Source organism: Parasteatoda tepidariorum, chromosome 9 (genome assembly GCF_982258835.1).
Source record: "Parasteatoda tepidariorum strain Cologne lab strain chromosome 9, Ptep-v5.0, whole genome shotgun sequence".
In the NCBI taxonomy this organism is placed as follows: domain Eukaryota; kingdom Metazoa; phylum Arthropoda; class Arachnida; order Araneae; family Theridiidae; genus Parasteatoda; species Parasteatoda tepidariorum.
This window is the reverse complement of record NC_141763.1, coordinates 102,836,504-102,859,068: the sequence shown is the minus strand read 5'-3', so window position 1 is coordinate 102,859,068 and position 22,565 is coordinate 102,836,504. Positions and strand designations below refer to the sequence as shown.

General features: G+C 31.8%; 1 protein-coding gene across 11 annotated transcripts in view; it reads right to left on the bottom strand.

Annotated features, from left to right (window-relative positions):
- Window positions 1–22,565, bottom strand: part of LOC107436973 (uncharacterized) — a 272,773-nt gene that overhangs the window by 106,800 nt on the left and 143,408 nt on the right. For all 11 annotated transcript variants that reach the window (XR_011637865.2, XR_011637864.2, XR_011637861.2 and 8 more), the window contains exons 8-10: window positions 22,235–22,543; window positions 2,801–2,988; window positions 844–1,051 (exon numbers count right to left, since the gene is read on the bottom strand). Coding sequence is in view for 3 of the 11 variants with exons in the window: in XM_043041297.3 (XP_042897231.1) it covers window positions 844–1,051; window positions 2,801–2,988; window positions 22,235–22,543 (705 nt within the window). In the remaining 8 variants the exon portion in view is untranslated. The remainder of the gene's footprint in view (window positions 1–843; window positions 1,052–2,800; window positions 2,989–22,234; window positions 22,544–22,565) is intronic.

The window sequence follows — 22,565 nt, the reverse complement described above, 5'->3', positions numbered from 1 at the left end:
AAATATTACTTAACATTCTCGATAATCTGTAAACTGATACTAAATTATTCTTTGTACTGTGTGCCAAAAAAAAAAAAATACGGACCATCCTGAATAACTTTTCTATCTAATCCTCACATTCAAGGATTCAATCCAAGAGGTGACCTCAAATATGCTAATTAATAAGTGCAGTTAATATTTTAAGTTATGAAATCAGTCACAAAAACGTACTTTCTCTGAATGAACATACCTTTTTTTCAACGGATTTGGATTTTCGACCTCCAAAATATAGGGGGGTAGTCGCAAACTGTGAAATACGGTCCCCATTGTTTGATCAGGGGGGGGGGTGATTCAAAGTTTGGATTCCTTCATGTTAATTTTACTTTCCGCGCATTATCGAGAACATTTCGGTTGTATTGAACAGTTTTTGCACACAGTTATAAAATTCGTTCATCAAAAGATAATTCTATGCGAAAAGTAAATAGTTATTATTTTTATTATTTTAATAAATAATACTTGACATTTTTTTTTAAATGTAAGGTATACAATTTTTTACATAATTTTATAGTATGTTATTTTACGTAGCAAAATGACTTAAATAGTTTCTGAGAAATCGAATTTTAAGTATCTGACTTTTTTGAAATTCAATTTCTCAGAAAATATTTCAACCGATTTCGCTCAATTTTGTATTTTGCCATGTAAAATTATATATTTTGAAATGATGCAAAAAATCGTATACCTTACAATTATTTTCTCAGAATAATAATAACAAAAAAAAATGTGGTTGCTAAGGCATCTTTAAGAAAGACAACTATTGAAAACTATTCTTTTTAAGGAATTATAGCAGAATGCTTGTGAACTCACTGATAGACCAATGGAGGATGGTATTGATGCTAAGACAGAGGAGGTTGTAGTAGTAAGCGAAGATCCAAGCAGTCCACCGTAATCTGTAGACGTAAGAAATTTAAGGTAAGTGTCCGTCGAAGAGGATAAACCTAAGAAATCCAGGTCCGAACTCGTTGTCGTGTTTAATGCTTTCGTCAAGGACATTCCGTCGTCCAGTGATGTTGTCCTGAAATCACATTTAATTGTGCTTCATGAGTTGCGTCTACAACATTATAGTTTATCTTCTTTTGATTCTTTCGACTTGTTGGATTTTAGGATATTTTTATTTTATTTTAATCTGAATAAATATTTGATGATGGAATATCATTCATCAGCACAATACTTTTTAAAGAAGGTAAAGAATTATTGCTTCGGAGAATTGACTCTTAAGAGGACCGAAAAGAGATTTTAGCGCTTTTCCCACAAAACAAAAGAAATGCAATAGCATGGATAAGTAATTTAATACAATTTCTTTTTTTTTTTAGTTTTCTTTTTTATGGTCTTTCGAAATCTAATTCGACTTAAATTTGATTTTGAGGTGTTTCTTTTTATAGGTGGCTAAAACTTTGTAAAAAGATTTATTTTTCAGAACGATACTCTTTATTTACATGACAGCAAAACATGATTTTAAAATTCAATAAAACGTGTTTAAATGATTATACAAGGTCCGGCTATTAATTTCCAGGACTGAGGTAACTGTAGGAGAAAGAAAAGCCGAAATATGGCGCTAATGATTGCATATTGAAGAGTGTTTCCTTGTGCATGTGCAGTGCAATCGGCGCCATTCTGAAGTGAGTGGTTCTCGTGGAAAGGCGCATTAAAACGGAGCTCTTAAATTCCTGTTGTCGAAGTGAAATGGAGCAAAGAATTAACATTAAATTTTGCTTCAAATTGGGCAAGACAGCTACAGAAACCTACAAATTGTTAAAACAAGTTTATGGCAAGGAAGCATTATTTCGCTCAAGAACTTTTGAATGGTTTAAACGCTTTTGAACGCAAAAGCGTGGAAGATGATCCGCACACAGTTCGGCCGCAGTTCGCACGCAAGCCGGAAGCAATTGAAAAAGTTCGCGTCCACACATTGCGTTTGCCTGTGAGGCGATTCTTAGAACAGCATGGTGTCGTTGAGTCGCAGCATCCACCTTACTCGCCAGACCTAGCACACAGTTTTTCCTGTTTCTTAAACAGAAAAATTCACTGAAGGAAACAAGATTTCAGGATGTCGAAGCCTTCACGAAAACTGTAACGTCACTAATAAAGAGCATTCCAAAAGAGGACTTTAAAACTTCTTTCCGAAATTTGTACAGCCGAGCACAGACGTGTATTACGGCTTATGGGGATTACTTCGAATAATATTAAATGGCTATGTGTTTAACTTTTTTTTCTTCTGAGTTATTCCATGAGTCCTGGAAATTAATAGCCAGACCTTGTATTATGATAGTTTAGTTAGCTAAACTAAACGCAGTGGCATGACAGCCCATGAAGGGCCAAGGCCTACTGTGCATATCCCAGTTTTCTTGACCTCGGGATCTGAGGTGCTGACGCAAATGTTCCGGTTGGGTGGTCAGCCGAAAGCGGAACCTCCAGTGTTGAGTCCCCAAGCATGCTTGGTACTCATTTTATCGACCCACTGAAGGGATGAAAGGCTTAGTCAACCATGCCCGATGCGAAGATAAAACCCTGGACCTGTGGGACGGGAGCATTTAAGTAAGCTATATGACATTAAAAAATCTTATTAAAATTGGTTCGTACTGTTTTGCGGTATTTGTGCCGGTATTGCGGTGAATAGTTAGATGCACAGTTTCACGGATAGTTAGCATTAGCGTAAGAAAATAGATCACGCGATATGTGTTGTTTTTATTTAAGTAATTTTTTGATACTTTTTAAAATTATATATAAAAAAAAAGTAGGGTTCGGAATGTTAAAGAGAGAATACCTCTGCGGTATCCTCCTGTCCCATGATCTCTCTGAGGATGTGGAAAGAGGCATTGCACCCATCGAGAGTGTGCGAGTTCGATCCTTGGTTCGACGTAGGGGGACGGAGGTAGGCTCTTGGTCCAAAGGCACGGGCGGCAGACGACGTCGTATCTTCTTCCCGGCCTCCATATCCATACTCTCTTGATCCTAAAAACAATAATTAATGACATTCGCAATTTATTTACATAATTTTATACAAAAAATTCAAGATTTGAAGGGAATGGATCGAATTGTTCTTGTGAAATAAAATAAAATAAAAATCGTTTTCGAGATGGCTACTTTATGAAAAAAATTAATTTAACATTATCCTCTTGACAGATGATTTTCGTTCGTACAGAAAAGCGGTGAATGAAGAAGAACGTTTCCTGCTTAAAAGCATCCAGAACACATATATTCGTTCTTATTTTGTACGAGAGAGAACAAATTTACCTGAGAACAAATTTTCCCGTGTACCTGCATTATGCTTTCCCTCACCTTAGTTGAAGTGATAGGCATTTGAAGTACGTTAAGTGGTAACCAGTATAACATCTAGTTATCTGTTTTGCCTTTGAATCTCTTTAGAGATTGGTGGCAAGGATATTTGGAAACACATGTTGTTACTATTTTAGATTTGCCATATATTAAGAAATTTTCTTTATGTCTATTTAGTGTGGATCTAAATATCGATCCAAAACATCAGTTCAATTACAAGATAAATTTGGAACATTTTATATCAACTGGGCCAGTTGCCTTTTAATAATTTTGGATTTTTTTTAAAGAAGAAAAAAAAAACCCCGCTGAGAACTGCCAAAGTTAAATTCTGGAATTCCCTGAGCCTGGAGGTTTACACCTAGTTCAAAAGAAAACAATCAAATCAAAACTCATAGCCGGTGTTCAAATTATTAAAAAAAAGTTGGACTAAATTTTATACTGCATAACTAATACTAATGGTTAATTTGGACTAAAATTTTGTGGAAATATTTTAAAGAGGGCTGCTGATGTAAGGATCAAATTTTAGGGTTAATGGATTGACATTTTTATCAATATCATAATATTATAGAAGTTGGCAACCAAAATTGGATTTATTTTTAAAGTTTTAGCACTTGTTTGAATTATTCAGTTTTAATTTTTTAAAACAGTCATATCACCCAGTTGAAGTATAGTAAGTCATAATTTTTCAAAAATATGCTTTATTTAATTTTGTTTTACATTTTAACTATTTGACGCAAAAAAGTTCACTCAAAAAAAGGGAAAGTGGAAAAAAAATTAATGCTTCTAATGTTTGTGGAGAGGCGGAACTTGTTGTTTCTAATGTTTGTGAACGATACATATTGCTGTGTTTAATGTCAATGGAATGAATCGAACTTAATAGAACATTATGATTCAAACATCCAGGAATCGTGCAGTTTCAATGTGTGGGGAGGTTGGAACTTACTGTTTCTGCTTGTGGAGAATAAAATTTGATCTTTCTAATGTTTTTTAAGTATTGGATATTAGAATCTAGGATTTTTGGTGAATGTGGGAAATGGAACACTGTTTCTAAAGCTTGTTTACTTAAAAATATATATATATATTCAATTCATTGAAACGGAATATGTGAAGCATAAGAAATAATGCTGACTACACTATTTTTTGGGATATATACGCTCGTGATAAAACGAAAATCTAACTTTTAAATATTTATAAAGTGCATAATGGCAGCATAAAAGTGTTCAAAACACTTTTCTTTAAAGTGTACTTATGTTTTACTTCCGTTTTTATGTATAAATCTTCTCTTTTTTTCAACTGCTAAAAAAATAATAAAAGAAGACTTAAAAAAGACTCCTATCACCGGTTCAAAGAGTCATTTCTACAAGTTCTAACTAATTTCTCTTTAACTCTACTCAAAATTTCGGATATAGGAGGAAGAGAATCTCTAGTCGCTCATAAGTGTCCCTCAGACCACATTAGAATGCTGCCTGATGGACGGGAGATGGTAAACAAAGAATAAAATCAAAAGGGAAAAGAACTTTTAACTTCTCTTAGGAAATGGTAGAGCAATTTGGATAATGGCCGACTGTTCGCATTGTTTGTTTCGTTCGGGAAAAGACTCGTAGAAGGAGGCGTTGCTTCAGAGTTAAGTGGGAAATAAATCGGATCAGAGATTTGGAACTGTTAAGAAAGAGGAATAAAATTTGCTTGTAAATGCTGATTTGTTGATCTGATTTGCCCGACTGTAAAAAGTCTTTGATGGATGGGAACGGGAACATTTTCTTATGAGAATCTGAAAGATTATATGTATGTATGTATATATATATATATATATATGTATATATATATATATATATATATATATATATATATATATATATATATATATATATATATATATATATATATATATATATATATATATATATATATATATATATATATATATATATATATATATATATATATATATGATGCACATATAAGGAATATGACAATTCACTATCCCTTGCTCCAAGATCTAATACTATAATACTAAAAGAATTTTTTTTTTTAAAAATTACTACCCAGCATTGCTGTTAGCATTTTAAAATGACTTTGCACTCGCATTGACTGTTTTGTATAGTTCAAAAATTTAATTGAGCTTCAAAATTTCATGTTTCTGCCATGTAACAAACAATGTTTCCAATAATAACTAGCCTCAAAACTTCCCATGAAATTTTCAATATCTAATTTTTTTTATCTCAACCGGCGTAAGCATTTCCAGAATACACGCAGAGGGTATTATTTACAAAAACTTCGTTTAAAATATTTTTTTCTGTCAATAATTTGTTTGTCCCAAGAAAATCAGTCATTTTCCTGGCTACTTTTGTTTAGTGGTTTTTAACCAAAATAGATAGCGCCAGCGATCAATATCTTATGTTAATAGATTGATTAGATACGCTCCTATATAAACATGCCTTGTTGCATGAATAAAGAACCAATTTTCTGGTTCAAAATCTATTTCAAAACTTTTTTCAAGGAGAGTAGGTTTTGGTGTTGTCATTTTCCTGGCTTCTCGAAATCATTAATAACATAAACTGCATAGATTTATCTGAGTTATTTTAAAAAATACTGTTGTTTTCTGCAGAATATGAACGTCTTAGGTCAAAATATAAAATTAAGTAAAGTTATATGCTATAAAATGGCGAATTTGTCATTATCCTGGCTGTCATTTTCCTGGCTCATGAATGCCAGGACATTGAAGTGTTACCAGAAATGTTTTTTAACTGCTATTACTTTTAGGAGGTAAAGCAAATATTAACCTAATACCAAGTTTGTGTATGATTGTAATATGCTTGGATGTAATCAAAGTTATTTATTTATTTAATGACTGATTATTATACACAATTTTATTCTGTACATATCAGCAAAAAAAAATATTTTGTTTCTTTCTACAGTGGATAAAAAGAATTGATTTAAGCAATTTATGGTCCATCTAACATAAAGGCTTAAGTTGAGTTACTTACTATTAACTTAAAATGACTGTTTTTTGGACTTCTAAAGTAATATGTCATTTTCCTGGCATTCAAGATTTGGTGAATTTCTATTTTATTTTTTTTTCTCTAGCAAATGTCAATAAACTGCACTGCAGTCTGTAAGATATTAATAAGTGTAACTAAAGAAGTATACAAAAGAAAATTAGATTATTTTGAAGACTTTAAATTTGAAGAAATTTTTTGGTCCGAATTGTCATGTTTAAAAGGAATCACCCATATACATATAATAAAATTCTTTTAGAGTCTAGATCTAGATAATCCATGAGTATTTGGCTAATTCAAATAAATAGGCATCTTATTAATTTATATCAAGTTTAAATAACAGATTACGTTGACTTTTTCCATGGATGACTATAGGGTTTCCCATAGCAGGGATATTAGGATTTAGCAAGGATATCCTAAAATTAATCGAACGTCATTCAAATGGGAAAATTTAGAGATTTTGAAGTGTTCCAAAAAATATTGTCTTTCAAACAACTGGGAATTTTTGGTTGGTGATGATTTTGAATATCAATGAGAAAGAGACTGGTGCTCAATAAAAATGTATGGTTTACGGCAATTTTCTTAGAAATATAGAGAAATTTCATCCTGCTAAATTGTTTTAAATTAAACTAAACTTCCCCCGCCCCCCTATAGCTGCAGAGGAATTGAATCCGTCGCATCCAAAGTCGGTATTTCACCCCGCAATTATTTAGGGATTGCATGGGAAGGGTTTTGATTATGGTTTACACGTCAGAATGACAGAAATTCAACGACATGGCCTGGAACATGGCTGCACACAAAAAGACTTAGTTTTCGAAAAATATTCTATTGACGGGAAGTTTAACTAAATGTGCAAATGGGAGTACGATGTGTATCTCAAAATTGCATTTTTTTTTAAAAAAAAGATTATAAGTTTCGAAGTCTTACTTTAATCCCAGACTTGGCGACATATTTCGATAAACAAGGGGAACGTTTATTCTTGAAAAGAAAAAAAAAACTATATGACGCTGCAAGAGCATTTGATTTGATTGGACCACTAAAAATGGCGATTCTTATGTTGGCATGTCCTTAACACTAAACATACCATAACCGGTCAAATGACCGCTTAAGAACTTTCGCATCGAAAATCGTTTTTGTGCCCATTTGACTTGATGATTTTTTCTAACAATTATATACAGTTCTATTATTGTTATTTTGCATTTTGTTTGCTTCAAATAAAACTTGTCGTGTCCCCTATCTCTACCGCAACCGGTCATTTGACTGGGAGAAAAATGTATTGTTTTACAAGGTCATCGGATCAGAAGTGACGATGTTCAACGTATTGCACTCGATGAGTTCCTTCGAAGACTTGTTGCGTAGTTAGTTTAATCAGAATAACTGTGAATTCAAATTTCAATAAAGTACTTCATATTTTAGAGTGGCATGTTTGTGCAAGAAAAAGTCACAGAAACTAAATGTTTCGGTAAGTAGCTAATATTTTAATTTGATAGCTTCACTCCATTTCTAACTAACTGCTAGTTTTTACCCAGAAAAATATAAAAACAATCAAGACAGCACAAGTTCTTAGAAGAAATAATATTAATTATAAGAATAATTATGCGAATTACAATTCTTATAATTCTCATATTTTCTTATAATTATAAGAATTTTAGAAATAATAATAATTAGAAGAAATATGTTTTCTGAAAATGTACAATGGAAGCACCCGGCATATGTAAAAAATGCTTCGAGCAATGAATTAAAAACTCTTATTCTTTGCGTTTGTAATACATAAAAATTGGCAATATACAATTTTCTTTAATTATAATAACGTTTTTTAAGTTTACTTCCTTTCTAACATCCACGTTTCATATATTGCATCAAGAAACATAAAATCCGCTCAATTGACCGGTTGTTATAGAAATAGGTATAGATTAAGTGTTGGTATGTTTAGTGGAAGGTGACCTTGAAAAACACCCGAAATATCTAGGATTTGTATTACATCCAGAGATCCTTAAGTAACACATCGACCATCTTGTACTAAAGGCAAAGAAACGTCTTAATATACTTAAGTATATATCAGGAAGAGACTGGGGTGCTGATGCCGCGACCCTTAGGAGCAACTACACCACTCTTTTACGGCCTATTCTAGAATATGGATTCCCTATCTACAGTTGTGCTTCCCATACAAATTTGCAAAAACTAGAGAGAATCCAACTCAACGCTGCGCGGATCATCACTGGCCTCCGAAATTCCTGTCCTGGTGATATTGTACTGTTTGAGGCTGACCTACAACCTTTGAGCCTCCGAAGAAGGACATGCATGGTAAAATATTACAGTAAACTCTATAGTTTTGGATCACAAACAGGACTTCGGATTTACTAACGAAGTGGCAACAGAGTCAAAGGCTCGAGCGAAACAGCCTTTTCAGTCAAGTATTTTCGTCCAACATAACTTTTGGAAACGTGGAACAGCACTTCCTCAAGCAGAACATAGACCCTGCGGAAGGTCTTTCGGAGGTGTCTTTCCCCACCTATCTCCCGGTGGCTGTCAACAAGCAAAATGATCACCCTGCAGTTCTTAGACAAGCAGCACTTGAGAGAATCTACACTATCCCAACGGAGGCTGTTCAAATATATACGGATGGATGCAAGGACGAAGACAATCACACCGGGAGCGGGATCTTCATCAAAACTCAGATGAGCGAAATTAAGATCCAGAAAATGAATCCCGACCACTGTTCCGTTTTAGGAGCGAGCTTATCTCCATCGATGATGGACTTGCCTCAATAATGTCACTTTCAATTCCGAAAGAGATTTGGATCCTTACCGACAGTAGAAGCGCGATTCAGCACTTGGCTAGCTGGCACAGAGCGAGGGACAATACTAGCACGAACATCCTGTGTAAACTTTTACACCTCTCCAAATATTGTCGAATTCATGTACAATGGATACCCTCACACGAAGATATATCAGGCAATGAAATGGCAGATAGTCTTGCCAAGGCAGGTGCAGCTGAGGCCACTGCGCCTCCAGTGTCTCTTACATCCTCAGAGCTCTTCTCCATTACTAAAGCCAAAAATCAATCAGCATGGCTCACTCCACCCAGTCACAATTGGTACCAGGGTACCAGACCGGGTAGCTGTTTGACAGCTGACAAAGACCGTCAGTCTCAAACCGCCATCACACGTCTCCGCTATGGACACCTGAAATCACTGAGGTACTCTGGAGGAGAAAAGTGCTTTGCCTTCTGTACCAAGTGCTCTTCGGCCCAGGCATCCCCTGAACATCTACTGGACTGCCTCGGTCTTTTAAAACAAGACCTAATTGAAAGACCCTTACTTGTTTTAGACTTTTTGAAGGTGAACAATCTCATGGACCTTGTCTAGCTAGGCTAGAAATGGGGATTTGAAAGAAGAAGAAGAAGATGTTTAGTATTAACAAATCAAGTGAAAGATAAGGAATTTTTACTTTTGTTTCATTGTAAAAGAAAATCGTCTACGAGTAACAATATTTATTATTCTTTCATCTTTTTCGTTAAATGTAAATAGAAAAACGTGTATTAGTTCAGTTTTTTAGATATCATTTTTATTAATTCTAATTACTTGTTAATTTATTCTTCAAAGAGTTTTGTTTTCCTCATTTCACACGATTTAAGAAACCAAGCAAAAAGAAGGCTGTGCAAAGTTGTTTTAAGAGATGGTGATGTTGATATACGTTCGCTCTGGGAGTTTGACCTCCATTTGGCGTGCATTTAGATTTGTAGTTTTACTGGAATCATAGACTTGGCAACATATTTCGATAAACAAGAAGAAAATTCGTTCTTGAAAAAGAAACAACAATATGACGTTGTAAGAGTATTGGTTTAGATTGGACAACTAAAATGACACATCCTATGCTGACAACAAATTAAATGCGAGATAAGAAATGGTTTTTACTTTTGTTTTATTGTAGAAGAAAATCGTCTGCAAGAAACAATATTTACTTTTCCTTCAGTTTCTTTAATTACTAACAGAAAGACGCACATTTGTTACGATTTTTGGATATCATTTTTATTAATTCTTATAGCTTGCTAATTGATCATTCAATGAGTTTAAAGCTGTGCAATGTCCTTTCAAGAGTTGGTAATGTTGATATACGTTAGCGCTGAGAGCTTGGCATCCATTTGGTGTACATTTCGATGCAAACAGCTTGCAACAGAACATAATTTATGCAAGAAATTCCTTATTATTTTCAAAGTTTTAGTCACAGATGTTGATAAGAAAGTAATGATAATTACATCAAACATTCTAGAAAAAAGAATTGTCCTTTAGATTCAAATCCGCCCCACTAATTTATTATTATCTATAATGATGTTACGATATATTTAAGGTCTGGTAAATCTAAAAATTTACTACTGGAAATAATCTAACTTTTAACCAAAATGGAGGAGGATTAACTTTTACATGTTTTTCATGTTAAAGTAAAATCCTCCTCGCTCTTTTAAATAAGTATATCGCAATAAAATAAATTTTTTTCTAAACAAAACTGACTTTCCTGGTCTCACAATATGTTGAATAATGCTTGCGTATTAATTTTTCCATAAACATTGATTCCTTTTTAAAATAATTTAAACATGGAAAACATATTAACCCTAATACAGATCGTATAATATTTTCTTGAAATTCAATGATTCCTTCTCTGGCATAAAGATGTTGAAAACCTAGTGTAAGAGTAACTCAAGTAGAAAGATCATCTCATGGTACCTGTCCGGGCAATTTGTGAAAGTCGAAGTTCTTAAAATAGAGTTCCTGATAACAATGGCTTGTTCCAAATCCGGAAAAGAAACTTTTTCAAGCCGGATAAGAAAAGGAAAAAAAAAACATCGTTTCCATAGTAACAAGTCTTTTCAGAAGAAGAGTTTCTTTTCCATCATCTAGAAATTCATCCTTATTTTTCTTTTCTTTTTGAGGTCTCTTTCTAAAATGCAGTCCTAAATTTTTCAGGAGTTTCACCGAAAAATTGTGAGGATATTGGTTGCTTTTCAGGATGTCGTTACATATGGAAAACTGCTTTGGTAGCTATGCTCAATTCGTAACTGCGAAATAGCGCTTTCAAATTTTTCTGGTTTCTGATGCGTAATGGCTCTACGTATTTGTGAAACCCATGCATATTTACATAAATTACTTTCCTGAATTCAGTTTTTTTTAATAAAAAAAAATACCTTTCAGGTTGTTTTTTAATGTTTATTTGTTTTTTAATGTTTAATGATAGAAAGCTCCATATTCCCATTTTTTATTCATTGCAATTAGCACTAAAGTTACAAATTGTACAATTTTTTACCAGTTAAAATTTTTTTTGTTAGTTTAGGACCTTTTTTCATCCTATTCAGCTGAAATTTGATTATTAGCTTTTATTAACTTTTAAGTGCTTCATTAAAAAAAACTAAATAAAGTAGAGATGTTAATAGAACAAATGTACTTTTTATGCATAATATTATTCTACCTTCTAAACTATGAGTCCAATCAACTCATAGTTTACTTTCATTCGATTCAGTTTCAGAAGGAAAAAATGTAGGAAACAATATTTTTTATGTACAAGTCCTAAATTGGACTGATATTTTTCAAAAATTTGCATCAAGAAAACTGCTAAGACAAAAAAAAAGAAGCTCTTGCAGCAAATTCCTGCTCCTAGGCATGCATTTTTCTTTCTGTATTTCAGGTTTTAGTTCAAAAACCTTTTCACAGATGGCGCCTTTTCTACTCTCTTTATTTTGTGTGCTTATTGTGTCCTCCGATTATGATACATGATTGCTATCGTATTGTGAAATTATCTATCTTATTGTTTGTGGATTACAACTTATGATGGTCATTTCGAAAATATTGAAATTTGACTTTTATTCATTACAAAATTTTGAAAAAATGTAATATCAATTGAATTCCAATATTTTTTTTTATTTGATTTGCATTATTCGTTTATTTTGGACTAAAATAAGGGATTGGGAAAGGTCAAATTTATGCTTTGTTTACATGAATTAGCTACAAATAGTCCTTTTTTTATTTTTAAAAAAGCTTCATTCTCTATTTTAAAATTTTTTTAAGAACGACACTCCGAATTAGGACGCTATGTGGATAGCAAAGTTTAAATTACAGATCCCTGTGTCAGCGGTTCCTAATTCCTTTCAGCTATGGAACACTAAATAAAAGCCTTTCTATTAGCGACACCCCGACTTCATACTAGAACAACTGCTAACATATTTACTAAAGAAAGACTACAAATTATATTGGAAATCTACGCTTATAATAAAATAAAGAATTCGTGCGTGTGTGTGTGAGTATATGTCTGCATATCGAATTGTTGTAACACCGTCGGCGCTAGAACAACATTAAATATGAAGCTAAATGATTTCAATTGTAAACATTTACGAAATCTTAGTTCCGATTTTTTAATTATATTTAAAACTAGCTCTTCTTACGGGATGAAAAAAAGTATTATTCAACACTACAAAATCATGCACAAAACTAAAAGACACAATTAAACTGATTCCTATTTTTTTAATATTTTTTCCCCGTTCTTCGTGGCTATATGTTATCAGGTTAAGCAAATCATATTGTTAGAAGTTCATCCCTTCAAAATAAATATGAATTATATTCGGTATCATTTGGCATAATGCTATTGCTTGAGGTCATTTCCCGATACTCAAAAAATACTATAATCAACAGATTTTTCCTATACATTTCATTTCGATGGGCTTCCTCCTTCCTCAAAGGTACAAATATAGAGAGATATCGAACTTTTACGTAAGCTTCTTAACGTAGGATTAAAGCAACTGAGCAGGCTCCTTTAGATGCTACGTATCTTTACGTTACGTCAGCGTGATTTACATTACACTGTTGTTTTGTGGCTACCTTCGAACTAAAACCATCGACATGGAATACGAATTTGAAGAAAAGAATCGTGTGATCTTACAAATATTGATTCATTCAAGAAAAATGTTTTTAATTGGTTAATGTTTAACATTATGGTTGTATAATTGCACTAGTTTCATAAGAAACTAGATATATTTTCGCTATTTCAGAATTATATTTATTTTATGCGATTTGGTTAAAAGAAGTTAAATAATCAATAGAAGTTCAATAATATTTTTTTTAAATAATAATAATAATCTGCATCGCTGAATTCATCAAAATCTATAATCTACAAAATTTCTCTACTCATTCATAAGCTGTCTTATGTAGAGCAAAGCAGCTTGAATCGTATGCCACAGCTTTAAGGAAACAGTCTACAACCATATTTGTTTTGATTTTGTGATCAAATGATATTCCAATGCTTTTTTAACTTACAGATTTTAACAAAATCTCTTACTTTTCACTTAGATAAGTTCACGGGTGCGTGCACAGTTTCACCAGAGCTGACGCATGCGTACTAGAAGTACGCATGCGTCACTTGCTTGATTGCGCTATTACTTGAAATCTTACTCACATGAGCGTACGGAAGCTAACATAAATTTTGCGAAATCTCCCTATTATTGACGCCAGTAATGTTTAATTAAACGTGGTATTAAATACTACTGGTATTGCAGTTATAAGTAATGGTAATGAGGACCTATTACACTAGTATGGGTGCATATTGTAGGACTGCGCTAATAGGGTTTTTTACCACACTCCAAAACGGAAGTGTACCATTATATCACCATATTTCACATTCATGGAAACTAATGGAAAAACATTTTAATTATTTCCACTTCATATTCCATAGTGCGACTTCATAGTGTCAGATTTAACATAATATGCGAAGTTCAGTTCATCAAAAAGAACCGATATTTCGATGGTCTGAAAAATATTTTCATTAGTTCTTGTAAAGTTTCCGTTGAAGTTTATAGAAACTCGCTGTAAAAGTGTAATGAGATACCTGCAAGTGACGTAGTACGGGTATCTCGATCTCGATTGAGTGTTGAAACGTGTTATTTGTTTACGTCAAAAACTGTTCTTTCCATTGCATTTCGAGTAAGCCAAGCCCGTCAAGCATCCATTCACGATATATCAATAAATGAAAAGTCATATCAATGAATGATCCATCCTATATTCTTTTGCAAACATTCTTTCACAACGATTTCAATTCTTTCACCATCTATTTTTTATTTAACTCAAAGACAGGCATGTAGAACATAAACAAACTAGTTATGCATTAAAGTTACCCAAAACAAAAAATATTTCACGGTTATAATAAAATACATAAACAAATAATAAGAAGACAAGAAATTATATTTCCATAAATTCAATGTGTGATAAGGCACTGTATTTAATTAACTTCGCGTTAATTGACATTCTGTAGAGAAACTTAGCTCAACTCTAACACGCCATTTTGCTTAAAAATGATCAGGTGGCAATGACGTTATAGGTCACATGAGTAGGTGTCCGTGGTCTTCTTCTTGAAGTGCAAGTACCCAGTTATCAATGTAAGAAACACGTGATTTTTTATACTTTTTGAATCCTTCCCATGCATTGCGAGATTATTAACATTGATTTTACTTTTGATAATCTGCATCCAAGGAATCATAAGAAAGTTCTATTTTAAATTATATGAGCTGAAGCTAGCAAATCACTCGATTTATAAAATCTTTATCATACCCCGTGGAAAATTCTTTCCTTGGAATTTTGCCCGTGGACATTAAATACTGATTGGATATAAGTTCAATTGATCTTATGTAATTTAATCAGACTTTTGGATTATTGAATAGATGTCAATATAGTTTCATGTTTAAAAATATAAAAAAAACATAACTGGCTAAGAAAAAAGACATTTTTTCCTGGAACTCTTATGACCTTTCCGCAGAACCCTGTGTTTTTGCGGAACGCTCTCTGGAAAGTGACAAAAATTGTAACGATACAAGAGACACTTCATAAAATAATTTCGCGAATTCACATCGCAAAACCGATTCTTTTAAAGATATAAATAATTTCTACGTGTGTCGTTCTTTAAAATGATATCATGTAGTTGGAGATCGAATTGTAACATTTTCCCCAAAATGTTATTCGATTGTTGGATTTTTCAGGGAAAAACGTGACTGAAATTGTAAAGATACGAGAGGTATTTTAGATGTTATTCTGGAAGAATATTGCTTTAAGCCTAATCATTTTCCACTTTTACAAATTTTATAGAACAACACCACTTGTTATTTAATACACCTTATAGATTAAGTTTCAATTAATTCTTCTTTCCCTACATCCTGCCAAATTCTGACGTGCACGAGGTCGGGAAAACTTTTTTCTAAATATTAATTGGAGGGTACTTAAATATTGACTACTAAGGGATGCCTTTGAGTATAAGCTGTAACTTTTCCAAAGAATAACAGTAGAATATCGAGCTTCTTTTGACGAAAAAAGATGTTGAGCGATAACGGAACTTTTAATAACGCGATATATTGTGAGAAAATATCGATATTTTACGATTTATGGAGATATTGTATTTATAACTAATTTACATACATTGAACACTATTTTCTTGCCCAAATGGAGAAAAAGAGACATGTTTCTGAAACAGTTATATTAACCATAATTTCTAAAATAACCGAGTCATTTTACTAACTAAACGCTATATAAATTAAGAGATAGAAAAAATACGTTTTTTTGTTGTCATATTTAAACAAAACCACACATTTTTATGAATTAAATGAATGATGCCTTCGAAACAATACGTTTTTGTCAAGTCCAATGAAATTAGTAACTAACTCGTTGTTTTGTACGGAAAATATATCTACATAGAAAACAAATATAGATGGCTCATAGTGTAGTCAGACCGTTTGATCACGTGATAAATGCGTTTAATTAAATAAAATGACGAAATTTTTCTTCATTGCCGATGCATTTTCATTGGCCGTGAAAATCACATGGTAAAATCTAGTTTTAAAAATATCTTTTACAGTTCAAATATCGTGCCTTTAGTTTGAAAAAATATTCACGATGAGAGAGATTTTCAATATTTTCATCGCGATAAGTAAGAAAATATTGATCTTTCACCCTATAGAGTGAACAATACATCGAGAAAGAATCAAAAATGTTTTCTGGCCTGTAAAAGTTGATGTATCTGAAGTTCTTTTTTTTTGCATTTGACAAAATGTGAGCTATTTAGTTTATGTTGCAGTAAATGATAATAGGAATTTTATCACTGTTTAATATTGTAAAGTTATAATAAATAACTCACCCTGTTTAATATTGTAAAGTCATAATAAATAATAAGTAAAATAATCATTAAAAAAATACTAATGAAAAAATACTAGAAAATACTGACTAAATGATTTAGTTTCTAAAAGAAAAAAAACTAAATGCTTCCTTAAATACACTTTTGTAAGATCAGAAACAGTCTTTGCATCAAGTATTTTTTATTAAATGTATTTCCAAAGTATTGCAAATGTTTTACTAATGCAAAGTAAAAAATAGCACCCCATAAATGCTGCAAGCGTTTTAATTAGTTCACAAATGTAATTAACGGTTTAAAAAATATCTCGATAAAAACATTGTGGTAGCTATTTCATTGTTATTAATTTTACTTCAAGTTAAATTTGTAAAGAATTGTTCAACGGGTATAATTTTAAAGAGATTAAAAAAGTTTTTAGAGAAAAATAACGGGACGATATAATTTTAAAGAACTTCAAATGCCTTTTTGTAAAAAATTACTAAAGAGAAAAGTAACGCAATTAATAAAGAAGAAATTGGAAAAAGCTTTTTGCGAAAACTAACGCAAAGAAATCATATTGAAGAAATGAACTGATCTTTCTGCTAAAATTAACGCTAAGAGATAATTTTAAGGGAATTAAAACATCTTTTTGCGAAAACTAATGTAAAGAGATAATTTCAAAGAAATAAAAAAAAAAAAAAAAAACTCCTTTGGAAAAAAAAAAAAAAAAAAAAAAAAAAACGAAAATATATAATTGAAAAAAAAAAAAATTTAAAAAGATTTTTGCCAAAAATAACGTAAATATATAATTATAAGGAAATGAAAAATTTTTATTCGTAGAAGTAACGCAAAGAGAAAATTTTAAAGAAATTAAAATATCTTTTTCTGAAAAACGCAAGCAGAGAATTATTAAAGATTCGAATTAATAAAGCTTTTTAAGCTTAAAATAATGTTAATAATAAACTAACAGTTTGTCATCAAGAAAACGTTTTCCGCCCTATTAATATTCTTTTCAATTTGAATAAGGCTCCTTATACGAACATATTTTCAACAGCGTTATTAAGAAATAAAAAAAAAGTTATAAAAATGTAACAATAAAATTCCTCCTCTGACATTAAGATTTTTTTTAAAAAATATTTCCCCATCATTTGGGTAGCGAAATTTCTCGAATTAGAATAAAGTTGAACACAGAAAGGGGTGAACTAAGCAAATATTTACGACGTACTTCCATCCAAAAGCACATTGTTATGCAAAGAACATTTTGCAAACTAGGGGAAGAAATTTCTCCTGCCTTCTCGAACCTTTTCTCATATTATCCCCAGCGTAGGGAATATTGTTTTCTTTTCGGGGAAAACACACATCAAGATGAAACTCGAGTAACAAAGCCTCTTCCATCTATGGGGGAGAAAATGCTTTTGAGACTTCTTGAAAACTGAAAAGAAGCACTTTTTTTTTTTTTTTATAATAATAGAGAATTTTATTTTATCCTCGTAATTCTTTGTTAGCATTCGGGAGAGAAAGTCAATAAGTAAGTTATACTTCCTTCGATTGTTACTCAGTTTATTTAATTTATATACAATAAAAAAGATTTCGCAAAAAGTCGTTTGATTTTGAAATAGAAAAACTTCAAAATTTTTTTTAACGAGTTCGCGTTGCAATAACATATTTAATTTCTCAAATAAGTTGTATTTTTACTGTGCCGATAATATTCCCGAAATACTTCATATCGGTTTCACTTTACTCCATTTCGTGAAATAAATGTTATTTTTAACTTACAGAATCGTTTACAAATCACCCTTTTTAAACCTATTTTATGATAATAATTTCACTTCACATTTAAAAATAATATCGTCACATACGTCACTCCACGAATCATGGAGGGAAAAAGATACCGCAAACAAGGAAGGCAACATAAGTGTCATTTGTCATTGGGATACATGCAAGTGACGTAGTATGTGGTATCTCGATTCTGATGGGTTGTTGAAACGTGGCATTTGTTTACGTTAGCAACTGTTCTTTCCATCATATTTCGAGTAAGCCAAGCCCGTCAAGTGACACATTCTATATTCCTCAAGAAAGATTCTTTCTCAACGATTTTAATTCTTTCGTTATATATTTACATAGAGACTTAACACAAAGACAGGCACGAAGCCACGTGGAACATAAACAAACTAATTATTCCAGGTAAGTTGCCAGGTACACAAAACAAGAATATATCACGGTTACAATAAGATACATAAACTAATAATAAATCTAAGTTAAATAAAATACGAGAAAGGATTATATTTCAACACATTCGATGTGCCATACGGTTCTGTATTTAATTAACTTATCGTTAATTAACAATCTAACTTATGTAGAGAAGCTTAGCTCAACTTCAATATGACATTTTGCTGGTAAATATTAGCTAGTGCTCACGTCAATTATAGACTTTTGTCTTTTAATCTAAGATTCCTTTAATATTTTCGTTTCAAAGAGCAAAATTTAAAAGACTGAATTGTAAACTAAGAAAAAATTTCGTTTGTTTTGTAATAAATTCTAAAGTTAAGTATGAAATTCCAAAAGCATCTTTTTTATAACAATTTGTTATTTCAATTAGCGCTCTAACGAATAATCGCTTCAAACTAATTTTTGTTTTAAGTATTTTAAACGTGATTTTCCCAACCATATTATTTATCGCACAATTTCGAGAAATTTCTACTAATCTCTAATTATTTCAAATTTTCTCAACCAAGCTAGTATTTATTTCTAGTAATTTATATTTTTGCAACCAGAAGTGGAAAAAAAACTGACAAACTCATGACAAACAAATTATTTACAAAAAAATATTTCATAATAAAACATACTTTACATATAAAAGAGAGAAAGAAATATTTCGTAAAAAATTTTTTTTGTTTGATTTGCGATTCAGAAGCCTCAAAATCTGTTTACTATCTAGATAAAACTCAAAGACGCCTCGAAACAATATTTAACAGTAAGGATTTTTAACATTTCCGTATTTATTAAAATGTTCAGTATAAAATTTTCAAAGTTGAACTTTTAGAATTTTTAGGGAGAAAAATGTGGGAGGATTAAAACGGAAGATCCCTTTAAATTTTGAAAATAAAAATAAAAAAATAATAAAATGAGTCTTCAACTCTGAACTGGGTCGGCTGTTTCACGTCGGTTATGAAATATAATAAAATTTTGTCAAAAATTGTTAGTTGGAGATTTTTACTTGTAATGATTGTCAAATTTCAGTAGCGTTTTTTTTTCTCTCCTTTCATAGATATTAATTTATCACTTCCAATATGCATACTTTTTTGATCTCTTTCCGCCAAGGATTCTAATAAATATACACTAAGTACGTTAATTTCAAAAAACTGTGTAAATATAGTACATTATGTATCGCAGAAATCCAATCCTATTCTTAAATAAAATTCAGTTAAAAGCCAGTTTAAAGACAAACATGCAAAAAATATAGTAAAATCTATGTCAAACCTGGGAAAGCGGTTAAATAGCAAAATACCACCATTTGTTTTCAAATACATATGGAAAAAAATTAGAGAGAAAGTTAACTGAAATACGACCGGAATACAAGCAACACTTTTGTTTTGATAAATAGTTATTCACAGAAAAGCACAAATGAATGTAGGATGTCCTCTGAAAAAGTCGTGTTTCGAATTCATATTCTATTTCATTTAACTTTTTCTCTAATTTCCTATAAATATGTTATGTATCACAAAACTAATATCATTTAGGAAAAACATTTTTTTTGTTAGTGCTATAAAAAGGTGCAAAAAGTAGAATAACATTTCAATTCCACTTGATATGAATATCTTGAGCCAATTAAAACAAAATCGCGTTAACAACTTTTAGAATAACTTAAACAACGAACATCGAAATTTCAGATTTTAAAACAAGAGAAAAATCTTCCAGTTTTCGAAATAATTTTTGAATTTTTACCGTTTAGATCCTGTATTGGTATTAATTTTTAGGAAATTAAAGTTTCATTATGGATGCCATTTACCTTAACACAAATTACAAATCATCTTAAATAACACACAATAAGAAATGTAAAGGTAAAATATGTTTTACCGCATGCTAAAACAAAATTCGCCTGTTCTATGACATTTCGGAAAAAAATAACTAACAAAATTATAGTTAACCATCCTATTAATGTATTTCAACCTTTCGTGATGGAATTTCTATGACCTTAAACACGGCTAAATAAACAAGTAAAAAACCAATAAATGCTCTGGAAGAGTTTTGAATAAGATAAACACCGTAGCAACAACTGTAAATAAATAAATTGACTTGTTCATATTTTTTTTTATCATTTATATTTACCAACTTTGAATCAACCGTTCAAAAATCATCCTTAAATAAACAGCTGTAATGGCAAATAATTTTAATGCTACGATATCGTGTAAATTTTCTGAAATCTTATAAAATTTGAAATTCAACTATTAATCTAGCTCTAACATTGAAAGAAATTTTTGAATATAGATTTAGGGAACATGGATTTAGGAGCGCCCCCTGTAAGATTTATCAGTGCGCCATATCTCAGATTTACCATGAAAAAAAATTCAGATTATAATATGAATGAAAGAATTAGTGGATAAAGATATTCGGATATTTATAATTTTTAGTTTAATTTAAATTTAATAAAATGAAAATAGTAATTACGACGAAAAGGTCGGATTTAGGAACTAAGTTGAAACATTGCATGGAAAACATAAGTCACACTCTTACAGTAAATATATTCTTGTTATTTTGTGTGTCTTCCATCTCTCCATTATGTGTGTGTGTGACTGTGTTTATATTATTTTCATGCAGTTATGGGCCAATTTTCTCTCATTCTAAGTTATTAAAATAGGATTACATTCCTTTTTTTCTCTTTAAAATAATAGAGAGAATTTAATAAATAATTAAGAGAAATGAAACTATGGAAATTACATAGTATTTTGAGGGTAAATGGATATGGAGGCTTATTTCAACTAGTGTGATTGCTGGTACCAAAACTGGTCTGGCATGAAGAAAAAGAAACATAAACTAAGGCCAAAGAATCAAAATTTTGGGGCATTATTTAACGAAGATTCGGGTCAAATGTAAAAAATAAAAAAAATATTTTAGAATTTTGTCAAGAGGCATGGATAGGTGAACTAAAACCTGTAAGAGACGTAGGCATGGGTAGAAAGAGGCATGGATAGGAGAAAAACTAATCGTAATGGAATATAAGAATGGGGTAGAATATTCCATTTAATCGTAAATGGACTATTCTACCCCATCTGCTGAATTCGACACACATTGTTCCAAGTCCTACTGGGACTTGGTTTGATCAATACTTTCGGACCGTTCTTTCAATGCAAAATTCGTAGACAATCAGGACAGATGGAAAAATCGTAGTTAGCGACGAACTATACTTTGAGTACTCAATTTGCTATCAATGTGTACACAAAAATCTTAATTTTAAGTAAAAATAATTTAAAACTTTATCCACACAATATGAATCTTTAAGAATATGATTATCAATTAGATACTTGCAATTAACCACATGGTTGTAAAAGACGTGTAAACGTTACAGCATAGAGGCTTGGGTTTATTATCACGCTGAATCAGTTTTCGTTCAAATTTAATTGGATACCTGCCAGCTACGTCAAGCGTGTGTCGTACGTGATTGGCTGACCTACGCATGACGTCGCTTGCAAGTATCCAATTACAACTTTGTTATCATTTATCAGCAACATTTTTTTTTCAAACTTATGTGTTTAAAATTAAAAAAAACAGCCAGTGTTTGTGAGTTTGTACCTTTCGTGGTGTGGGGCTGATGGAGGTGTTGAGTGCCGAGGGGGAGATTCCGCCCACCATCCCTGGTTGCTGGACACTTAGGAGACCACCAGAAGATGAAGTATCGTAGATGGAGGATGCTTGGGAGGAGGAGATGCGCGCACTTCCCGGTGCCATCATGGGTGAGATGGGTCTCTGGAAGGAAGGGGTTGCAGTTCCGATGCTAGGGGTGGTACGGGGGGCCTGGGACTTGCTCTTGGGCGTCTGTGCTGCTATGGCGACCGCTGCATGCATCTGTTCCATAGTAGGCTGAGGCAGACGCCTGTGAACCTGTGCAAGAGAACATATATAT